Source organism: Denticeps clupeoides, chromosome 12, assembly GCF_900700375.1.
Source record: "Denticeps clupeoides chromosome 12, fDenClu1.1, whole genome shotgun sequence".
NCBI lineage: Eukaryota > Metazoa > Chordata > Actinopteri > Clupeiformes > Denticipitidae > Denticeps > Denticeps clupeoides.
In genome coordinates, this window is record NC_041718.1 from 5,750,194 (window position 1) to 5,771,216 (window position 21,023).

General features: G+C 45.0%; 4 protein-coding genes across 13 annotated transcripts in view; 3 read left to right on the forward strand and 1 right to left on the reverse strand.

Annotated features, from left to right (window-relative positions):
* frmd4ba (FERM domain containing 4Ba) overlaps nucleotides 1-3,521 on the forward strand; it is a 35,738-nt gene extending 32,217 nt beyond the window's left edge. For 2 of the 7 annotated variants that reach the window (XM_028998184.1, XM_028998188.1), the window contains exons 22-23: nucleotides 121-259; nucleotides 2,432-3,521. In XM_028998184.1, coding sequence (XP_028854017.1) covers nucleotides 121-259; nucleotides 2,432-2,552 — 260 coding nt within the window. In that variant the 3' untranslated portion in view covers nucleotides 2,553-3,521. The other 5 variants (XM_028998181.1, XM_028998183.1, XM_028998185.1 and 2 more) reach the window with 5 other exon arrangements.
* Nucleotides 3,522-7,156: 3,635 nt separating this feature from the next.
* arl6ip5a (ADP-ribosylation factor-like 6 interacting protein 5a) lies at nucleotides 7,157-9,612 on the reverse strand. The gene is made up of 3 exons (XM_028998896.1): nucleotides 9,380-9,612; nucleotides 7,931-8,148; nucleotides 7,157-7,821 (listed from the first exon to the last, which is right to left on the reverse strand). Exons 1-3 carry the CDS (start codon nucleotides 9,556-9,558, stop codon nucleotides 7,646-7,648), a joined length of 573 nt encoding a protein of 190 aa, XP_028854729.1. The 5' UTR covers nucleotides 9,559-9,612; the 3' UTR covers nucleotides 7,157-7,645.
* trnt1 (tRNA nucleotidyl transferase, CCA-adding, 1) lies at nucleotides 8,917-13,902 on the forward strand. Of its 4 annotated transcripts, XM_028998894.1 has the most exons (8): nucleotides 8,922-10,567; nucleotides 10,764-10,875; nucleotides 10,939-11,132; nucleotides 11,221-11,359; nucleotides 11,428-11,554; nucleotides 11,851-12,044; nucleotides 12,291-12,541; nucleotides 12,954-13,902. In XM_028998894.1, the coding sequence occupies exons 2-8, from the start codon at nucleotides 10,773-10,775 to the stop codon at nucleotides 13,200-13,202; spliced, it is 1,257 nt and encodes a 418-aa protein (XP_028854727.1). In that variant the 5' UTR covers nucleotides 8,922-10,567; nucleotides 10,764-10,772; the 3' UTR covers nucleotides 13,203-13,902. The 4 variants fall into 4 exon arrangements, with proteins under 4 accessions (XP_028854726.1, XP_028854725.1, XP_028854724.1 ...); XM_028998893.1 differs by having other exon boundaries at nucleotides 8,917-10,567; nucleotides 10,711-11,132; XM_028998892.1 differs by having other exon boundaries at nucleotides 8,917-10,567; nucleotides 10,764-11,132.
* Nucleotides 13,903-14,269: 367 nt separating this feature from the next.
* Nucleotides 14,270-18,249, forward strand: avpr2b.1 (arginine vasopressin receptor 2b, tandem duplicate, 1). Its single transcript, XM_028998013.1, has 2 exons — nucleotides 14,270-15,121; nucleotides 17,968-18,249. The coding sequence occupies exons 1-2, from the start codon at nucleotides 14,305-14,307 to the stop codon at nucleotides 18,156-18,158; spliced, it is 1,008 nt and encodes a 335-aa protein (XP_028853846.1). The 5' UTR covers nucleotides 14,270-14,304; the 3' UTR covers nucleotides 18,159-18,249.
* Nucleotides 18,250-21,023: the final 2,774 nt, after the last annotated feature.

A 21,023-nucleotide genomic window follows, 5' to 3' on the forward strand; every position in this document is an offset into this window, starting at 1 on the left:
TCCTAGCTTCTCTGGAACTCCGCTTGATATACAGTGTGCATTTTTATTTATTTTTTTCCTCTGTGTGAGGTTGCACGTTTCATTCTGACCTTTTTTTTTTTTTTTTTACTTTACTCACAGTTCCCTCAGCAACCAACTCTGGGAACTGGCATGGCCACATGGCGCCAGGTTACGGGCAGTACGACAAGCCAATGGCCCTGTCATCGCAGCACGCTTACTCCTACAGCACTTCCCACCTGAGCCAGCCGGCGTACAGCAGGTGAGCGGCAGCGTGGTTCGGCTCAGCTCCCCATCCACTTAGACTGATCCCCGATGCTACTTAACCAGTCCATGTTACTGAGAGCGACCTCGCCTTCTCTGGATCTTCACAGGCTTGCTACTTTCTCCTCATTTAGAATCCCCTTGTGAAGTGGAGTCATTGTGTATGTTGTGGTTATGCGATGGTTACGCTAAAGCTCCTTTTAATTGCTCTCCTTTGCTGTAAAGTCAGTGGCTAAGACCTGGTTTCTGGTCAGATTTAGGGCTCTAGCCTTTCACTTTACTGTATAACCTAGGGCTGTGCGGTATAAACGGTATGCGATATAAAGTTGGCCAACGGGAGAGATTTTGATTAGGCCGACCTACCACAGAAAATGACTGGCACAAAACCACACCTACTTGCAGCATGAAGCATTCGTTTTGGGCAGAGAGCGCACTGCAGGGTTTCCGCAGATCTTTAAAAAGCCCTCATTTTTTGTTTCCAAAAAAACAAGGCCTTAAATATAATTAAAAATGGCTGTAATGCTTAAATTTAGAGTTTAAAAGTTATAAAAATACTGCAGACCCAATAAATAAAACAAACCTTCAATCTGTTAGTAATCCGCCGGTCACCAGTCCATGGGTGCGCTGCACTTCGTAAACGCGGAAGTGCGCATGCGTGCACAGACCTGACCAGGGGTGGTCCTAGCCTGTTAGGTGCCCTGTGCAAAAAAAGTCATTATGGTGTAAAAATCATAAAATAAAGTCCTGGAAGCCTGGAGGGACTGCATGATTAAAATATGAGCATAGTGTTATTTAAATGTTTTCTGACTATATTAAAGTGTGTGTGTGTGTGTGTGTGTGTGTGTGTGTGTGTGTGTGTGTGTGTGTGTGTGTGTGTGTGTGTGTGTGTGTGTGTGAGAGACAGTACGCTTTTAGTAGAATTGCCCAGATATTGTTTTACATGGTTATGATATGTTGATGTATCTGTAAAAAGTTTATTCTACAACTATGGTCAAAATCCAGTTAAATTTAAAATGTTTATACCGTCTACCATCTATGGTTACATTAGTTTTGTGCCGTATCGTTCAGGCCTAGTATAACCTCCCCATTGGTCGATGTCTCTTGTAGATGCGCCTCCTCTCCACACGTGCAGCATCCCCAACCTGAGCGTGAACCCCAGCCTCTCCCTGCCTCCTTCCCTGCTTGCCCTTCCTCCTCCTCCTCTTCTTTCCTGTGCCCGTCCTCTCGCTGCCGGGCGGAGCAGGCCTTCTCTTTTCCCCGGCAGCCCCCCAGCTCCAGGCATGAGCGATATAATAATAAAATGTAAAATGCCCACGATAGTAAGTACAGCAGGAGTGTCGATGCCCACTGTGCGTGATGAGTGGCCCGCTTGCGTGTGGAGAGTGGAGTGGCGCTGCTGTGAATGTGTCGTTTTTACGCTCACCGGCCGGTGAATGCGGCAAGTGCATGGCTTCTGTGTGTAGATTCTTAATAGTTTTTCTCTCATTTTTGAGACGTGGTTAACCAATTCTCATCTGCATATGCACACGCATATGCAACCTTCAGACACCGCACTGACCTTTACCCCCCCTCCCTCCTCTCTCTCCTATGTGCAGATACCCCCCCGAGTATCTGTGTCCGAGCTATAGTAGACAGTGGCGATTTCCGGGGGCTTTAGATGGTACTGAGCAGGAAACGTACAGTGCTAGTGCAAGGCACGGTGCTAAAATGGGTGAGATACTGCTAACGCCCTCCAACCCTGTTCCTTCCACGTGGGTGATCAATTATTCACCTTTTTTCTTTTTTTCTTTTTTTTATGTTTTTCTTTTCAAATTTAATTTCCCTCTCTCCTGTCTCGCTCGGGGTGGTGGGATGGCCCTTTATGTTGGTGTTGGGTGCTGGTTTCTCTGGGGGCGTTGTGTGGCTTGCCTTTTTCCGTCTGTGTGTTATGGCTGTGCTGTTTTTTTGTGTGTTACAGCTGTGTGAAATACTTTTAAACCTGTGTTGCATGACTTAACACCTCAATCTCACTCAAGTTAAAAGCAGATTTTAGGTTAGTCGAGGCAAAGTTTGTGAACCTTGTTTGTGTCACTGACAACCCAGGTTTAAATGATTCTATTCAAGCTATTTGTTCTGTATGTGTGTGTTCCGCCCCAGCGTGTAACTAATGGAATGTGGTTCTCTGTTGTAGATCGTACGTTGATGTGAACCAAATGGATGCGCATGTGAGTGGTCCACTGGACGGCAGCTTTGATTCCGAGGACCAGTTGCTTCTCTGGCACGAGGATTCCAAACCTGGAACAATAGTATAAAGTGACCCGTCAGCTGTGGCTGTCCACATTTTCTCAGCTCTTATGTGCCTTTGGACTGAACCACGTGACTCCAGGACAGGGCCCCAAAGATACAAGAAAAAAAAAAAAAGGACCGGCTTTGGAGGAATGTAACCAGACGAGAAAGTCACAACTATGTACGATGGCACCTGCAAATGGGGAAACAAGAACTTGGTGTTTGGAAACTGCAGTGCCGTGATTCATCTGAAGGTTCCAGGTTGAATTCTCAGGGGTGTAGTCGTGGCACTCGAGTTTTTTCGTGAGCTGACTGCACTTGTGAAAGGCTGCTCTGGCGTTTCTGGGACAACTTTTGCTTGTTTGCCTGGTCTGAGACAACACCCGAGACCAAGCAGTATGTGGAAGTATACCCTAAAGCGTCATTTTGAAATGAAGGATGTAACCCAACTTAAGGACGTGCCATGGAAACGTCTTCCTGTCACTTTTGCCTAATGTCACTATTTCTTCTTCTGTGGTAATTTTTTTTTTTTTTAAAGCAGTATTTATGTAGACACATGACCCAGCCTCTGGGGAATGAGACTCCTTGTGGTCCAATCAGGTGGAGTCTCGGTTACTTGTGGACACACGTTTGCCATAACCAAGTATTGGAAAGTCAACTTGCCAAATTAGGTCCACGCAACACCTTAAAACCAAGTATAAACCATTTCTCTGCCATTTCCTTCAGCCATTAATGAGTGAGACTTAGACCGGGCACAGTTTGATATATTTGGGTGTGATGCCTGCTGCGTCCCATGCTGGAATCCATGGTGTGGCTTTCTTCCTTTAAAATGGTAGAAGTGTACATTTTATGTGGATACTGTACATACCCTTTACTACTTTTGTCCATTTTTCAGTCTTTTTTTATGTGCTTTTAAGACACATGTAATATATAGTAATCAAATTTAAGCTGGTTCTTAGTCATTTGTATGCCTTTGAATTAAAACTTTCACAGAATCGTGGTGCTTTTGTGGGTTACTGTTCAAAAAAGAAATCATAGTTTAAACGGAGAGCTTTTTTGCCAAACCATTAAGGAGGACACCGCTGCAATGTTCCAACATTTTGAGCCAAGTCCATTTGAATTAGCTGAACTCATGTTTACTAGGCCATTTCGATAATTAGGCTAATTTTCTTTATTTGCAGAGAAAGTATAATGCATTTGAGCTTCTTTGTTTTGCACATCTTTCTTTCCCTCTGAGGACCATGACCTAAAGAGACCTTGACTACAAAGTCCAGCATACTGCTAATTTCTGACCTTCCTTGGCCTGTGAGTCCGGTGTGAAGCTTCAGTTGGTCTCAATCGGTCACTTTTACACTATTTACCCAGGAGAACCCTGTTGTAGTCAGAAGACCATGTCATCATAGTATCTAAAGACACTTTCTGGAGTTCTTGTGTAGCAACCTGAATTTCCCATCAGCCCCAAAACATTTACAGCATTTATCAGACGCCCTTATCCAGAACGACTTACAATCAGTAGTTACTGGGACAGTCCGATCAAGTTCTAGAACCTGGTTTACAGTTCCGTTTATTCAAACTTCTTGTTAGTTCCTGTTCTTGGCTTCATGTCCCTCTGTGTTTACCTGACTCTTCCGGGAACAGAAGACCGAGGGAAACCTGAAGAACCAGACAGCGGCTTGTCGGACACACCCCATAAAGCCCATGAGCGTCTCTCCTGGGCTTCTTAAAATAAACAGAACCTTATCAGTGGATTAAGTCTCAGCCGTTCCCAGCGTATCTGAAGAGGCAGGAGGAGTGGGACAATTCCTGTCCCACCGCGCTGGATCCAAGTGTCCATTGTGGCCCTGAGGCGGACCCTCCTGTTAACCAAACACCGGGCCGCCTCTCGCTCACCAAACCCCCTCTTCCATGTTAAAAGGGCTGGTTTGGCTCCTCTGGGATCCTCCTGCCGTTTTTATTCCAGAGGTGCTCCAGCCCTCCGAGATTCCCTCTACGGTGGTGGGGAGAGACGAATTTGGCAGCAGCTGTCCCCTCCCGTCACAAACACACACACACACACACCAGCTGCACATAGCTACCAGGCGGCCACACGCCTACAACACGACGGACATTTTAACCCCCCGGCGTAGCCGTTTCACGTTAACCGGCGTGACCAGCACTCTCCGGACAACTGAGGTTAAAGGTTAAAATAGCCAGGAATTAAAAACTCACTCCCCTGCACTGTTAAAAGTGCACGCGCACACACACACACACACACACACACACACACACACGAAGCTCATGTTTAACCTTTATGGGCAGAGAAAGGGGCTCAACCGCACAATCACCGCACAGATGCGAGAGCCGCGGCTCGGCACATAAAGGCCGCCTGTTGCCCTTTCAGCACTGTTACCAATCTCACACCGTACAGTACGGTAATAGCGCCGACTGAACTGGACAGAAACACAGATGTGCGGCCTTCTGGCTAAATATACGAACTGACCAAAAGAACCGCACACTCGCCTCGCACCTGGCTGCAATGGCGCTGCTGAATGGGAGTCTGTCGGAAACGATGTTGGGCCACAAGACTGTGACTACGGGCCGCAGTCCCCCAGTTTTCTTCTTTTTTTATGTCAGGGACGACCCAAAACCAACGTATACCAGGCAGAAGAGGAAGATCTTGACGTCTTTGAGAGGAACATGGAGGTGAAGACGGATACCCCTGTGCAAGCTCAAACTAGTAGCTTCTGGCCGTCAGAACGTTGGTATCCATGTTTTTTTTTTAAACTGATGAAGCAGCCTGTTGGAGCCTGTTGCCAAATGTTTTATAATTATTATTATGCCCTGCAGCGACCGCTTTCATAAATCCCCTGCTGATCCACACTCATATTCAGGTCTTCAACAGACTTCTTTTAAAGGAAGTCCACGTGACCCAGAACGCGCTCTGCCACCATCAAACGTGCAGCACTGAGTCCCGCCCGACAGACCCCAGCAACAGCTGCGAGGCGCGGGACGCGAGGACAGGCCCCCACTGTCCGCCCGGAGACTCGAGCTGCCCCTGAGGAGAGGAGAGGCACGCTCATCACGCTCCTTCTCCAGGCCCCAACAACCCCAAACCAAAAAAAAAAGACCGTAGCTCTCGTGCAAATATCGAACCATGTTCCGGGTGGTAGGAGATCTTCCAGCACCTAATGGGAGGACGCCGTCCCACTTCAAGACTCAATTATGATGGAATTATGTAAAGCAAGAACGCACAAGCCTGATCAAAACCCCAAAGTGCTTGGGTGTCCTTGTAACTAGTGAGTTCGTGCCTCGCGGGCGTGAACGTACCCAGGATAGGTTGTTAATGGCACATACAGTACCAGCCAAAAGCCTGGACTCACCGAATCATTTATGGGTCTTGAGTTTTTCACCTTATATAACGAAACTGAACACACGAGGTTACGCAATAAGCAAAAACAAAGCATCAGGAAACGGGGACGGTTTCCAACAGTCCTGAAGGATTATTATGCTGAACACTTTCTTCTCGTTCACTCATGTTAATAAGCGTCTCATGCAGCGACTTCTGATGAGGACAATAGTGAACAAAGCAGCCATGAAGGTAAGAAGAGACGACTCTGAAAAAACAGATCAAACATACTTTACTTTATCCTGATGTGAAGAGTAATAAATTATTTCATTGGATTCTTCAAAATGGCTCCAAGTTAGTCCCCATAAGCGCCAGACTTTTGATTTGTAGGGTATTTGAAGGGTAATACCACGCCATCAAATCCCACCAACTGGACTTGCAGCGCCTGGGATCCTTCTAATCCCATCAGGGCCCATATCCGGTGTTCGTAAAAATGTACGCACGTGAAAGGGGGGATTTTTCACACTTTCCCAGATCTCCTTAATAATAGTAATTATTAATATTAACTTTACCTGCCAGCTGACGAGTTAACCTCTAATGAGCTAATGAAACCCTGCGTATAGAAGGGGAGTGGCTGGAGGTGAGCTCATCCTTCTTTGTTGTTCTCTAACTTTATCTTCAGCCCCGTCCGATCCCGTAACAGTTTATAAATCAAGTTAACCTCATTTCATGTCCAGATACACGTAAGACAACTTGTATTGCGATGCAAACCGTCTTGTTTTTTTCGTGACATGCACTGACAACTGTTCATACAGATGAGACTGGCCCAGATGGTTCCACGACTGGTTCTGTGATCCACCAGGAGAGCCAGTTTAAGGCCAGTCAACATTTATAATGAACGCGTAGACGTGCCGAATTGCTGACTCTGGAGATCTGCGAATAAATCTGTCCAGCACCGTCACACCACTCAACTCTGCCGCGCAATCTACTGCAGCCTATTGATTAGGTGTGGGCGGGGCGGGGCGGGCGGGGATGCCGAGACCCCATCCATCACCCTGCAGCCGCTGTCAAGATAAAACCTGACAGAGTCTACTGACGTCGTGGGCTCCGGTGCTAACGCAGGGCCCGGTGACGTTACGTTACAGAAATTTACCCCAGTGACCTTCTGAACGTCGGCGCTAAATGCCACAGCAGCTCATCTCGTTTATGAACTGAGACATTTGCTACGATGTTGAGGGTAACGATTTGCCGATTTAATGCCAACAATGCCAAAAAAATTTACAAATGTAATTAAAACCACACTGGTGTGAGACTTTGGTTTAATCCTGGACTCAACACAATCCATTTCTTATACATTTAATTAAAATATAACACCGTTTATCATGTAACAGTTGCACTCTTACCACAGATGAATGAACCGTTTCACACTGACCAACCACTGGAAATAAAGTGAACAAAACCGAAATAAATACCTTCCGCTTTTTCATACATCAGTTTTAAATGAAAACTTCCTTCATGCTACAGTTCATCTGTTGTAGCGTACAGTGGCCTGTCAAGTGACTACAGCCAAGTGACCTGAATATGACATTTTTTTGGTTATTTTATTTAAAAGGTGCTCTGGGTTCAGTTCACAGTACATTTAGGTCAACAAAATGTGATCTTGTCCCTGAGGTAGAGCTACAGCTCCAACATGTAAACTTAACCCAAATCAAACTGGTTGGGTCAAATTCTTCCAAATCGTTGGCAAGTGCAGCAACGTAACATGTAAGGAGTTCCGGAACGTTCACGGCCATCTCAGGACTTTATTTTGCTCTCCAGGAAGTCCTGGATTTTGGTTAAATTCTCTTCCGGTTGGCCAAGAGCCTCCAGTATGAGTCCCATTGGTGTTTTCTTCAGTCCTACTCCTTCCATCTTATTCTCCAGTTTGTTCTTCATGCCGCGCAGGCGGAGGGATGCATGTGCAAAGATCACTGCAATAAGGGGGGGGGGGGGGGGGGGGGGGGGGTAAAGATTGTGAGAAACCATAGAAAACAACTATTAAGTAAATACATCCCAGAGTCTTCGTTATGGAATACTTACAGAAAATGGGCAAAGAAATGCCAAAAAAGAGGGTCAACACTCCTCCAAAGACGGACATGGCCACGTAACTCGCCAACATCACCGCAAGCACGAACACGGATGGGTTCTCCTTCCTCAACCTCCTGATGGTGGCCTCATTCTCCGCAGCCCAGACAAACCCCACAAACGTGAGGGTGACCACCACTAATCCCAGCAGCATCCCGGTCGGGTTCAGCAGCCTGCACAGGCCACACCGCCACAAGAAAGTGGGCGTCATTGGGAACAGCACTGGCGCCTCCCGGTGGCCGCATCGTGCAAGCACGACAACAAACTGCTCGTGTTGAGCTACAGGTCACGATATTCCGAGCTTGTTCTGAACCTTCCGTATTCAATTAAAAAAAACTGCGGTGAGCGTTCACAAGGTGACAATCAACTCTCCTCTTTCACAAAGTCATGCACGTCTGTGAACGTTTACACAATTGGTGCAGCCGATAAATTGGATGTTCCAAAAATAAAAGTTCCAAATTGAAAGACAGATTATATACATTAATATAGTGCCTTTCAGCTCGGGTCAAAGTGCATGTCTAAATCCATGTACGTCGATACGATCCATGTACGAATGGCGTAGATAACAGGGTTAGGGTTGGGGGTTTATTTTAGTGGAAGAGCGGTAGGTGTGCAAACTTCTCTCATGGCCAAGCGGGAGAGGCAAGCACAATTATAACTAATGATGACGGACCAGAAGTCTCTGGAGCTCCTCAGTCTTCACACAGAGGAGCCTTAAGTCGCCATTATCACATGGAATGGCTGCTCTTTCATCGCATTCGCAGGGGCGTTGGGAAATCTCGATACAGCAGTACATCGCCATATTTTATGTGGTGGTGATGTACCGATACAGGGACATCAGATATCGATATTTTATATTATATCGATGTGCTCAGTCCTCTACAAGCACCACACCAGCCTTAGACAACTGACTCAGATTTGAATATCTTCTGTATTTTATCTACACGCTTTTGGTGTCTACTTGTTCTGTGAGTTAAAATTCGGTTCTGAGTTATATATTTCAGACGATCCACCCAGATCGTACACCGCATCTTGTTTTTACACGTTCGGCAAACAACACGTACAGTATCACAATACATCGTGACCCGTGTATCGTGATACGTATCGTATTGTGAGATACACACAACTGCATGACAGCCAATTTAGATGATCGCCACTCTGAATTTGCTGTGGTGTACAGTATTTTACATTTACTGTTAATGAACGATGCGGACAGTAATCAGGTGGTCAGGGCACGGAAATTTGAGGCTTAATTCAATGTTATAAAACCCTGGACCCCACGGGACACGTGACTCGTGATATATATTTAGACACTCGACAGATTCATTTACATAATGATGTATTTTGCCACCATTAAACTTACTCCCTCGTCTCGTTCCGATGATTTTTCTGACCCGGACTCACCCAACCCCGAAGAAAGTCAGCAGCGCCAGCGCCAGGTAGTTGGTCTGGAAGTACAGCAGATTGCTGCCTACTCTGTTGTTCCACTTCGCCAGATCACGAGCATCGGGCCGAGCAAAGCGCTCGGAGCCGGGGAAGAAGTCGTTTAAGGTCCGCATCGGAGCCATCGCTACTTTCGACATTTCTGCGTGTTGAGCGATCGGCTTCTGAGCAGCTGCGGACGCGCGCCGTTCCGCCAGCACCGTGTTGCCAGATCGACGACAGTCATTGGCCAAAAAAACAAACGACAAACTCCACCGAGATGATGGCAAACAAGCCAGAGCCCACAGACACGCGTTTACATGTTTGTGAGAACTTTCTCTGAGAACTGGGTTCTACAAAACATGTTCTCGACAAGCAATATATGACGATTTCTACAACTTTGCAACCTGGCAACATTATCAGACACCGTCTTCTCGCGAGAATTCCAAACATTAAAAAAGATGGTTAACTAGACGGCTGTTGTAGCGTATTTGGTATTTCAAGACTCAAGCTTTATATTTTTACATGCATAGTTATAGCAGTACAACACGAAGTGAAATGCATCCTGGACCAGTATGACATCTGTCAACTGCACTGTGTTGTCCTGTCCTGCACTACTCCTCTTATGAATGGATACATCGTCATGCATTGCACTGTGTTCTTGTTACTCCGTATTATGTCCGGTAAGCACCTGTCGTCGTGTTATAATGTTGGGCTTGTGCTTGTGCTATTGCACTCATGACCTGGAGGAATGTTGTCTCCGTGTACTCTGTATGTGATTGAAATTCTTTGAAGATAGCATTTGTGTATCAAATTACATTATTTACTGCAAACACACACGCAAAGATTTTAACTATTAAAATAGAATGATATACATTGTTTATAAAGTTATTATAGTTATTATTTTTTATCATTATTAATCTTATATTTATAGGAAATTCTTATCAATGTAACTTTTGGACAACTCTGTGATTACATCATATCCTTTGGTTTAAAGACCCGCCTCTTTTTAGACACGCTAAAATTCTATTGGTCATCAGTCGTCGTGCTTTCTGATGACGTCATCACCCGTCGCGCTTTGCCGTGGTCGGCATCATGGCTGATTCCGGAGCGGCCCGGCGTGACTGCTGCAATGCTCAGAATTATAAGTGACGGAAGTCAAATTAGCAGGTTAGTCGTGCTCGTCATCGGTTGCACACGGATTGTTAAAGACAGTCTTTACCTCAGAAAGGGCCAGTCTAAGCTTTTGAATCGATCGAAATGAGCGCTAGCAATGATGCGCATGTGACTTAGCATTTGTAGTTTTTATTCAGCTGAAGGTGCCGTTTCCAGCATTTGTATTTATTGCCTCGGTGCTTATGAGTAGCCGAGCCATATGTGGGGACGAGTGTTGTGGAGTCGCAGGCATTTCCTGACCATGCAGCTGAAATCGGAGGCGTTCCAGTCCCTATTCACCGACGGCCTGAACAGCGTCGCAGGTGAGTTGTGTTCACGCTGGGCCTGTGCAGGCCACCGGAGGGTGACTCTTCATCTCCTGCCAGATCTGTTCGGGAAGCATCAGTTTGAGTTGAGGATCGCGGGAGGAGCCGTGAGGGACCTGTTGTCCGGGAAACGGCCTGAAGATGTGGATTTCGCCACCACGGCCACACCCGAGCAGATGAAAAGCATGTTCCAGGCAGCAGGCGTCCGGATGATCAATAACAAAGGAGAAAAGCACGGGACCATCACTGCCAGGGTTCTCCACTCTCGCCACTTCTTGGTTGTTCAGTTTTGGTGTAAAAAGTGGCCACGTTTTAATGTTGCAGGACGCTGCTTTTGTTCAGGTCCACAATGAGAACTTTGAGGTGACGACTCTTCGGGTGGACGTCCAGACGGATGGGCGGCACGCTGAGGTGGAGTTCACCACCGACTGGGAGAAAGATGCTGAACGCAGGGACCTCACCATCAACTCCATGTTTCTGGGTAATCTGCTGGCTTCCTGTGAGCATGACGAGTCAGGCCAGCAGTTGGTTAACATTCTATTTCGTCAGGATTGGATGGTACCCTGTATGATTACTTCAACGGATACGAAGACCTCCAGAAGAAAAAGGTCCGCTTTGTTGGCAGTGCCTCATCGAGGATTCAGGAGGACTACTTGCGAATCTTGAGATATTTCAGGTACAGCGTACTGGTCCTTTGCTGAGTTAATTTCAGTACCAGGTGTGGGGGTTTGAATCCACTCATGAGCCACTAAGCAAAGCACCGTTCCCAACACACTGCTCCTCGGGCGCCTGTCATGGCTGCCCACTGCTCATCAAGGGTGATGGTTAAAAACAGAGGACACTTTTTTTTTTTTACGTTCCTATTGCATAGACCAAACACAGCGGTTTTTAATCTGGCATAAAGTTGAACATTTAGCAAAATTCTGCCACACTTAATCGGAAAATCACTGAGTAGTTCTGTCTGCTGCTCAGGTTCTATGGTCGGGTGGCCGCCCAACCTGGGGAGCACGATCCGGAGACCCTGGAGGCCATCAGAGCGAGCGCTCATGGCCTGGCTGCCATCTCCGGAGAGAGGATCTGGGTGGAGCTGAAGAAGATGCTGGTCGGAAATCATGCAGCACATCTCCTGGAGCTGGTCTATCAGCTGGAGTTGGCACAGTTCATGGGTAAGGGGGAGGCTTGTTCATTCTTTTAGGCCACTTGAGGTTGGAACTTTATTAGTGCCGATTTTATCTGTATTTCTCACAAAGTTGTACAGTAGTAAACCCACAGATTATTTTAACATGTAATAATGCAATATGAGGGTACGTGTTTGTTGCATTGCATTTACATCTCCAGTGGTTTATATTTCCCATTGAGTTCTATAATCTGTTGTTGTTGCCAAATGTAAATTTTTTGCCTGCAATTTTTAGGGCTGCCAGCAGATGGCAATATGGGTGAGCTGAAGTTGGTCTGGGACAATGCTCAGGGTCTGTCACCCAAGCCCATGACTGTCCTCGCAGCGCTCTTCCGCAGCTCTGACGACGTGGAGAGACTCGACCTGCGCCTTAAAATTTCCAAAGAAGAAAAGACTCTGGCCATATTCTTAATCAAATACAGGCGCGACCTTGTGAAAGGTCAGAATGGCGACAGCTTACGGCCCTACACGGACTTCATCATTGACGTAAGCATGCATATTGTTTGTCTTCCCGCCGTGGAGTCTGAAGTTAGTGGAGGATAAAGCTGTTGACATCCTGAGATCCGCCGGGAATGGGAAACATTTTAAACATCCTGCTCAGCACATGCGTTTTCATCCAAAAAAAAGTGTTAATGTAACCAAAATGTTATTCCGTTTGGAAACACGGTTTCCAGACACTTGTTACTGGAAGAATATTAATAGTAATCAAAAAAGAAGGCCACTTTATTTGGATTTTACACTTGTTAAGCATACAGTCACAAATTGGATTAGTTTAGGTGTGTGTGCAAGGTTTGTCACACCCTCTTCTGACCACAAAAACTTATTAGGCACAAAATGTAACGGGCGGTGGGTGAATAAGAAAGCCTTGTAAAACGATAATGTAACTTGCCGTTTGCAGAGCCGGGAGCTGGACGCTCAGAGTAAAGTCTGTGAGCTCCTGAAGTACCAGGGTGAGAAGAAGCTGTTGGCGGAGATGAAGCACTGGTGCGTCCCACGCTTTCCTGTCAGCGGGCATGACCTGAGGAAGATGGGCATCACGTCAGGCAAAGAGATCGGCACCATCCTGCAGAGCTTGAGGGAAGTGTGGAAAAAGAGCCGTTACCAAATGGACAAAGAGGAGCTCCTCAGCACGGTTCGCCGGTCCTGATCGCTGGCCTCATGGAACCTGTCTGGGTTTCTTCTCTTCTGCTTCACTCGTCACTGGGGATTCCTTCGTATAATTCTTTTCCATCAGGATGCAGTTCGGCTCAGCCCGGCGTGATACAGAAGTGCCTTTTCCTGGCAAGTGTGTGTCGGTATTTATGAGTTGCAGGGCTTCGTTTTTCCGGCAGGCCTGAAGCTCGCGGCAGAGTGTCACTGTCAGCCGGCCTGCCAAGCCTACAATGGGCGCATCATTTCATATGCCTTGTGTTCGGTGGCGATAAGTTCCTGGCGATACGTTGACGTGTTTATGGCAGATTTGAAGTTGCATTTCGTCATTGTGCGCCCGTTTAGACGACCCAATAAACGAGAGACTGGAGCCTTTTGTTCCGATTGCTGTTTTTGTTTGATGGCCCTTAAATAAGACTGATGAAACATTGTAGATATTTTGAATGACTTTATGATTACATTTTATCATTTTGCAGTTATTTAGCTAGGATGTGGATTTTTTTTCATTTTGGAAAATATTAAGAAACTAAATGCCAAAAGAATTCACCATCAACTGTTCATTTTGAGAGCTGAGCAAAATGTAAAAGCTGTTTATTTAATTTGTCTAATCTGAATAGCTATTTATCACCATGATCCACTGTAATCATTTATGTGGCTTATTTTTCATGGTAATTAAAAACGGAAATGTGGTAAATGATCATGTCTGTTTAACCTTCCGTGTATGACTGAGACGAGATCACGGGTCATCAGAAGAAACCTCAAATCAGAAAAAAAAAGATAATTTCAAGCCACGAGCTCTCGTTTGATCGCCATATCCCCCCTGACGTCATGCTATTATTGTTCCGTAACATCCCACTTATGTCTGGCCGAGTTATCGCGTCCATTAAAATATGGCGTGAAAAGCGCCGACCTGGCAACCGTGGAGTTGGAATTCCGAATGAATGGTGCCTGTGATGCCCACGCCTTTTAAAGTACGGAGAGCTCCTCCTCCTCCTCTTCCTCCTCCTGGGGGCTTGGGATAAAACTTGCCCACCATCCCGAACTCGAGGCACATCCACGCAGCCGAGCACTGAAGAAAATGGATTAGGTGAGTTGCGAAGATGCGTTATTTCCATTCCAACACGAGCAACGCGACCTCTGAAGAGCAGCCGCGGGACGAAGGTCTGGCTCGGGTCGAGATCGCTCTCCTCAGCATGATCTTCCTCAGCGCCTCGGTCCTGAACGCCGGGCTGCTGCTCTTCCTCTGGAGGAGGAGGAAGCACATGTCCCGCATGCGCGTCTTCGTCTTCCACCTGTGCCTGGCGGACCTGGTGGTGGCCTTCTTCCAGGTGTGCCCTCAGCTCATCTGGGACATCACGGACCGCTTCCTGGGTCCGGACCTGCTCTGCCGCCTGGTCAAGTACCTGCAGGTGGTGGGCATGTTCGCGTCCACCTACATGATCGTCGCGATGACCGTGGACCGCTACCAGGCCGTCTGCAAGCCCATGGTGACCTTCCAAAGGCGCCGGGCGCGCTGGAACGTCCCCGTGTGCGTGGCGTGGGGGGTCTCCCTCGTGGGCGGCCTGCCCCAGATCTTCATCTTCTCCCAGGTCCAGGTCGCTCCCGGCGTCTTCGACTGCTGGGCCGACTTCGTCCAGCCCTGGGGCCTGAAGACCTACGTGACCTGGACCACGCTGGTGATCTTCCTGCTCCCCGTCCTGACCGTGGTGGCGTGCCAGGCGCGCATCTGCCGGGCCGTGCAGGCCAACCTGAGCATGAAGACGCAGACCCGGGCCAGCGGCGTGGCGGGGCTCTCCAAGGCCCGCGTGAAGACGGTGAAGATGACGGTGGCCATCGTCCTGGTCTACATCGCCTGCTGGGCGCCGTTCTTCACCGCGCAGCTGTGGTCCGTCTGGGACGAGCAGGCGCCCACGGAGAGTAAGGACTTCATTATCATCATCCATATCACTTAATTACAACAATCATCACCGTACTGTTATTTATACTTTATTACAGCAATAGAACTGCGTTTATTGTCATATGTATAAAGTACAGCGTACAGAGCACAATGAAATTCTTACTTGAAAACCCCTCCATCGGAGACAGAACATAAGACATAGAAGACAATATATCATAGAACATAAGACATAGAAGACAATATATCATTTCTGTCTATTCAAGTTACAGTGTATGGTCAGGCTCCAGAACTATTTTGTAAAATTTCATATGAACTTTTGGTGTGAATCGAAGGAAACAGTTATTCATAAAAGGAACCTACTGTTTCACCTTTCCATTTTACATCACAGAACCATATTTTAACATATAAAAAGTCTAATAAATGAAATTTGAAAAAAAAAAAAGCACAATATGAACCAAGACAGTTGTATTTAAGTCCCTGGACCCCAGATAGTCTTTCCTGAGCAGGACAACAAAAGGTAACAGTTTCAGAAAAAAACAGCAGAAAAATAGAGGCAAAGCTGATCACAAATGTTATTAATTCCTTACTTCTAACCAGAAATCCTATTACACGATTCTACTGTTTTTCCAGTCATCCTTGATGAAGTCCCTGATAAGGACTCATCATGGACTCATTCTTTTATTGGACCACCCTGTGTATTAAATTAACACTCACCATTAAAGAGATCCTAAAAAATATCCTAAAAATGCTACATTATATTTTATATGTTTGCTGTTTAAAATGTAGCCAGCAGGCAATAAATCGTCACTGCTATGCCATTATATTGCATCCCAGCAACAAGTAGAAGTCATTCTGAGTAGTCTTTAACAAGTAAAAAATGTGTTTAATGAGCACTCCGAGTGAACCTCAGAATGAACTCAGACGTTGTTGCTGCCTCCTCTCCATTTGATTCGAGATGTGACCTCCCTTGAAAAATGTTCATTTTCAAATATTACTTTTCGTACAAGATTTAATTAGTATCACTTGATATCACAGTGAGACTAATGTCACCCATATAACAATGTCTTAAATCAAGGCAACACAGTGAGATCTTGATGGATGAGATGAATTAACATTCAAGTCAGCATGTGTTGTGTATTGTCTAGTGCTGGAGTCTGACCAAGCATGATGAACCTAATGCAGCTCAAAAATAACAGACACAATTAACAGCACCACATCCATTGTGGAAAAAAAATCTAGAGAAAAGCGCCAGGCTCAGGCAACTCTACCATCTCTGCCATGTCATCATTTTCGATATATATTTCCATTATCCATGCCTCTACAAGTCCACACACGCGCTGTATGTATGTTTTCTACTAATTTGTGAGGTGATGCAAGCCTTGACCCTGAAAGTGCAATCACCAGCCTGACAATTCAAATCCACACCCCCATGAGATCTAGCTGGGTTTGGCTTTGGACGACTTTGTGGACAAAAATGTCTTAAAATTACAAGGCAATGAAAATTAAATTACAGTTGGAAATGAAAACTGAAACTTTACTTTACTTTATTTTGCAGACGCTTTTATCCAAAGCGACTTACATGAGGAAGACACCAGCAATTCTCGTTTGATTTCTATAGATTTTGAGTTTAACACGCAAGGAAACAACACTTTTTGCACATGAAATTATTATGTTTAAATATACAGTACAGGCCAAAATTTTGGACACAGCTTCTGATTCAATGTGTTTTCTTTATTTTCATGACCATTTACGTTGGTAGATTCTCACAGAAGGCCTCAAAACTATGAATGAACACATGTGGTGTTATGTACTTAACAAAAAGTGGAGACCTGGCCTCCACAGTCACCGGACCTGAACCCAGTCCAGATGGTTTGGCGTGAGCTGGACCGCAGAGTGAAGGCAAAGGGGCCAACAAGTGCTAACCTTCTGTTACCCCCTATACCAAATGACGCCAGAAAATAAAAATGATATGCTAATAGTTAACTTAAGAATTAATATGCTAGCAAGCTCTGAACTTTTAAAGTAACACACAAACTGCACGGAACTAATGTATAGCTCCCCCTACCAAAGGCAAAGGCTCATCCAGCAAAATTGCTTTATGAGAAGCAGGTGACTTTCAGCGTAACACTACTCTCAGTGACATCGTGGAAGATAGAAAGACATTCGTTCTTACAGACAACAAAACACAAAGAAACCTCACTCAAAACGACTCTATGATGATTCAGAGGAAAAGAAGGTTTTACCCTCCAATAAATATAGACCGGAGTGCATCATGCAGTAAACAGGCCCTACATCAGGAATCCTACAGTAATAATGCTGCGGAAACTACAGAAATTTGTTAGTGTTCCCCTGTACAACTGACACGCCCATCCGTCTGCTAACTAAAATATGACAATGTTAGTTTTTGCATTCATTTATTTGATAAAAGCACGGAAACCACGGAACGGAAGCACGGGCTGATGCCAAAACCAATCCCATTCAACCTGATGGAGCTTGAGAGGTGTTGCAAATTGGCCAAGGATAGGTGTACCAAGCTTGTGGCATTATATTCAAAAAGACTTGAGGCTCTAATTGCTGCCAAAGGTGCATCGACAAAGTACTGAGCAAAGCATAGCATTCTGAGGACAGAAATGCAAAAAGTGATGCGCTGTGAATACTTTCCGGATGCACTGAAACTAAAATATTATTCATAACCTCTAATTGAAGTTGAAGGGAATGTGTTATATATGTTGACATTTCCAACCTGAAATCGGCTTATGGTTTAGTTTTATTAAGACTTTAAGGACTGATTAGAGATAATGGAGATAACCACTGACCAAGTCTAATCTGTTATTGCTCTGAGTGAAATACCCCTCTATGATTTCAGCTGCAGTCTTCACCATCTTGATGCTCCTGGCAAGTCTGAATAGCTGTGCGAACCCCTGCATCTACCTGCTCTTTAGCGGCAACGTCCCCAAGAGCCTCTTCTCCCTCATGTGCAGAGGCCAGATGGGGAAGAAGGAGCCCATGCCAGAAGAGCCAACAATGGTCAGTTCTCTGTACGTCAACTCCAAGTGAAGAGGTGGAGCCCGGCTTTGAGTGTGGGAGATGTGTCCAATGTGGATCTGATATCCTGCAAAAACACTAACCCTGCACGACCCCCAACCCCCACCAGTACCGCTGTTATTACAGGACGAACATCAGAACTGGGCTATCAGATTGTCCATGGAGCTCTGCATGGCTTTGTTTAGCCTTTGTTGTCTTGTGGTCTTCACCTTGTTGTTTGAGTTAAACTGTGAAAAGATTCCCAGTACAGACTGGACTGGGATTTTGGATTAATGTGTTTTTTTTTACTGAAAGCATGCAGTCCAATCCTGTTATTTCCAAATGCATTATTAATGCAAGCGGTCATTATTCAAGATTCATCATCGTGTAGTTATTTGGTTACAGCGATAATGTAATGTGATGTAGACCCTTTGTAAATATTTTTGTGGTATTCATCTTTTCACCAGTTTAAATGAATATTTCTAGATGTAATACATGGATGTAATACATCGTTTCTGTGTAATTTCTATTTATTAAGACAATCTTACATTATAGTGATTAAAAATGCCTTTCTTTAGAACATTTGTATTTGACGATCCTAAAACAACTTCTTAATTCTCAAATGTATTAGTTATCTTATTTTTTCTTTTCTTCTTTATACATGTTTATATACATAGTGACTATACTGTTTTCAATCCCTTTGTACCATACATGCAAATGACAAATAAAATCTTGAAAATTGTACAGGTAAAACATATGGCATTTAAGGAGTCTATGTAAAAGTCCAATCCCAGTGTTCTGGTTATGATAGTATTCGTAATATCATACACTGATCAACCATAAAGTTATTGCCACCTGCCTAATATTGAGTAGTTCCCACTTTTACTGTTAAAACAGCCCATACCCAGCAAGACGCTACTAGAACTCTGAAGGTACCTGGTACAAAGCAGTCAGTAGCAGATCCTGTACGTTGTCCATTGCACAGACTCACAGTGTGTTTCAAACCTTTTTTTTATACAGTAGATGCAGGGCATGTTATCTGTCTAGCCATCACAATTTGGTCCTTATTTTTTTCTGATGAAATTAGATTTTTTTTTTCTGTATTGCCTCAGATTGCACAGTAGAACAAATCTGCCTTAGTCTTTCTATTCTTGTTAACTATCTTGTTCCTTTCTGTTCTTGTTAACTCTCCTTTCTTAATAACAGAACAATCTGAGGACGCAGCTTTCTGAAAACAGTAAAAACCTGTAGTGTTTCTTTTCTGTGGATCCTCTTCCATTTTCCTGACCCAGAAAACATCTGATGTAAGCTTGACCCAATTTTCTGAGTGCCGTATGGAAAGTGGCTAGAAAGGTGGATAAGAGATGGCTATATGGTACACACAGAGAAATGAGCCCTGTAAATGTACATTATGCTTGTAATCATCCAGAGAGTGTGGGGAACATCTAAGGCTTTGGATATGACCATATACCTTCTGAAGGCGCTTTCATTTGCACAGACTCTTGACAACCTTAAGTTTTTAACAGCCTCTTCATACCCAAAACCCTCTTCATTCGGCAATAAAAAAAATGTGTCCACCACAACAACATAATATATGCAAATTTGTCCAGACATAAATAAATCCTTCTTGATTTGGCCCAAATAATTTTTTCTTTTTTTAGAATACAAAATATTTGGCATCCATATTAAGCATTTTTGAAAGTCTTTCACAACATCTCTGACTGCCTCACAGATTCCCCAACTCCAGAATCTAAATGAACTTTGTCGACAACAGAGGTGTTGGAAGTGAGAACATCATCCATCACATCCACGCCGTGCTGGTGCACCTGGTGAGTCTGTTTATCTACGGAAACACCAGGTCGGCAGAGATGAAAGTGCTCCAGAGCAGTCAGGCACAGTTAAAAAACGATGGATCAATGCCATCACCGTGAGGCAGCCGCACAGTACATCTGCTTCTGCTCAGACCCAGACTGTGTTCCACGCCATGTAATAAGACTTATTGACTGCATCATTTGCGTTGTCATTAGTGGTGGCAGAATTAGCTGAGCCCCCACGAATTAGACTCCTCCTTCCTACGGCTGCTTTGTTAGGGAGTGCCACAGCGGATCAGCCAGTCTGGTTGTCAATACAGGACGCAACCCTCCCAATTTATCCAGGCTTTATCCATTCATCCCTAATGGTTCCCTTTAACTAAACTGTTTCGTTCAAATGGCAAGTATGCAGAAGGAAGAGTGATGCATTATGTGCGCTCAAGACATTTTACCACGTGACTTAAGAGAAGTCACTGTTACAGCATCATAAAGATAAAATTATTTCAAAACCGACAAACGAATATTTTCTTTCCAAAGCATATTTGGGGCAGTGGTGGCCTAGTGGTTAAGGAAGCGGCCCCGTAATCAGAAGGTTGCTGGTTCGAATCCCGATCTGCCAAGGTGCCACTGAGCAAAGCACCGTCCCCACACACTGCTCCCCGGGCGCCTGTCATGGCTGCCCACTGCACACTCAGGGTGATGGGTTAAATGCAGAGGACAAATTTCACTGTGTGCACTGTGTGCTGTGCTGCTGTGTATCACGTGTGACAATCACTTCACTTTCACTTTATTTGTAGATTTTTATTGTTATTAAAAGAATCTACAAAATCACAATAATTTGTACTTAGCAACACCAGGGTCAATATACCATGTTACAGCACACAAAAAATGTACAATTGTTGCATTTATATATATATGTACAGTCGTGGCCAAAAGGTTTGAGAATGACTGGTTTTCACAAAGTTTTGCTTCTTCAGTGTCTTTGCTTCTTCCTGACTAATGGCAACCAATTATTTTATAATCAGTACTTGGAGTTTGTTAGAATTTTTTTTTTGTTTGTTTGGCTCTTGAGGATTTACCACAAGTG

Bases quoted from the DNA above. Each gene is read 5' to 3' on its own strand.
- avpr2b.1 (XM_028998013.1), top strand. From the start codon at position 14,305: ATGCGTTATTTCCATTCCAACACGAGCAACGCGACCTCTGAAGAGCAG. The intron at 15,122-17,967 runs GTAAGGACTTCA...CTATGATTTCAG, and splicing joins CGAGCAGGCGCCCACGGAGA to CTGCAGTCTTCACCATCTTG.
- trnt1 (XM_028998893.1), top strand. From the start codon at position 10,773: ATGTGGGGACGAGTGTTGTGGAGTCGCAGGCATTTCCTGACCATGCAG. The intron at 11,360-11,427 runs GTAATCTGCTGG...CTATTTCGTCAG, and splicing joins CATCAACTCCATGTTTCTGG to GATTGGATGGTACCCTGTAT. The intron at 12,542-12,953 runs GTAAGCATGCAT...TGCCGTTTGCAG, and splicing joins ACACGGACTTCATCATTGAC to AGCCGGGAGCTGGACGCTCA.
- arl6ip5a (XM_028998896.1), bottom strand. From the start codon at position 9,558: ATGTCGAAAGTAGCGATGGCTCCGATGCGGACCTTAAACGACTTCTTC. The intron at 8,149-9,379 runs GTGAGTCCGGGT...TGGCCTGTGCAG, and splicing joins CTGACTTTCTTCGGGGTTGG to GCTGCTGAACCCGACCGGGA. The intron at 7,822-7,930 runs GTAAGTATTCCA...CCCTTATTGCAG, and splicing joins CATTTCTTTGCCCATTTTCT to TGATCTTTGCACATGCATCC.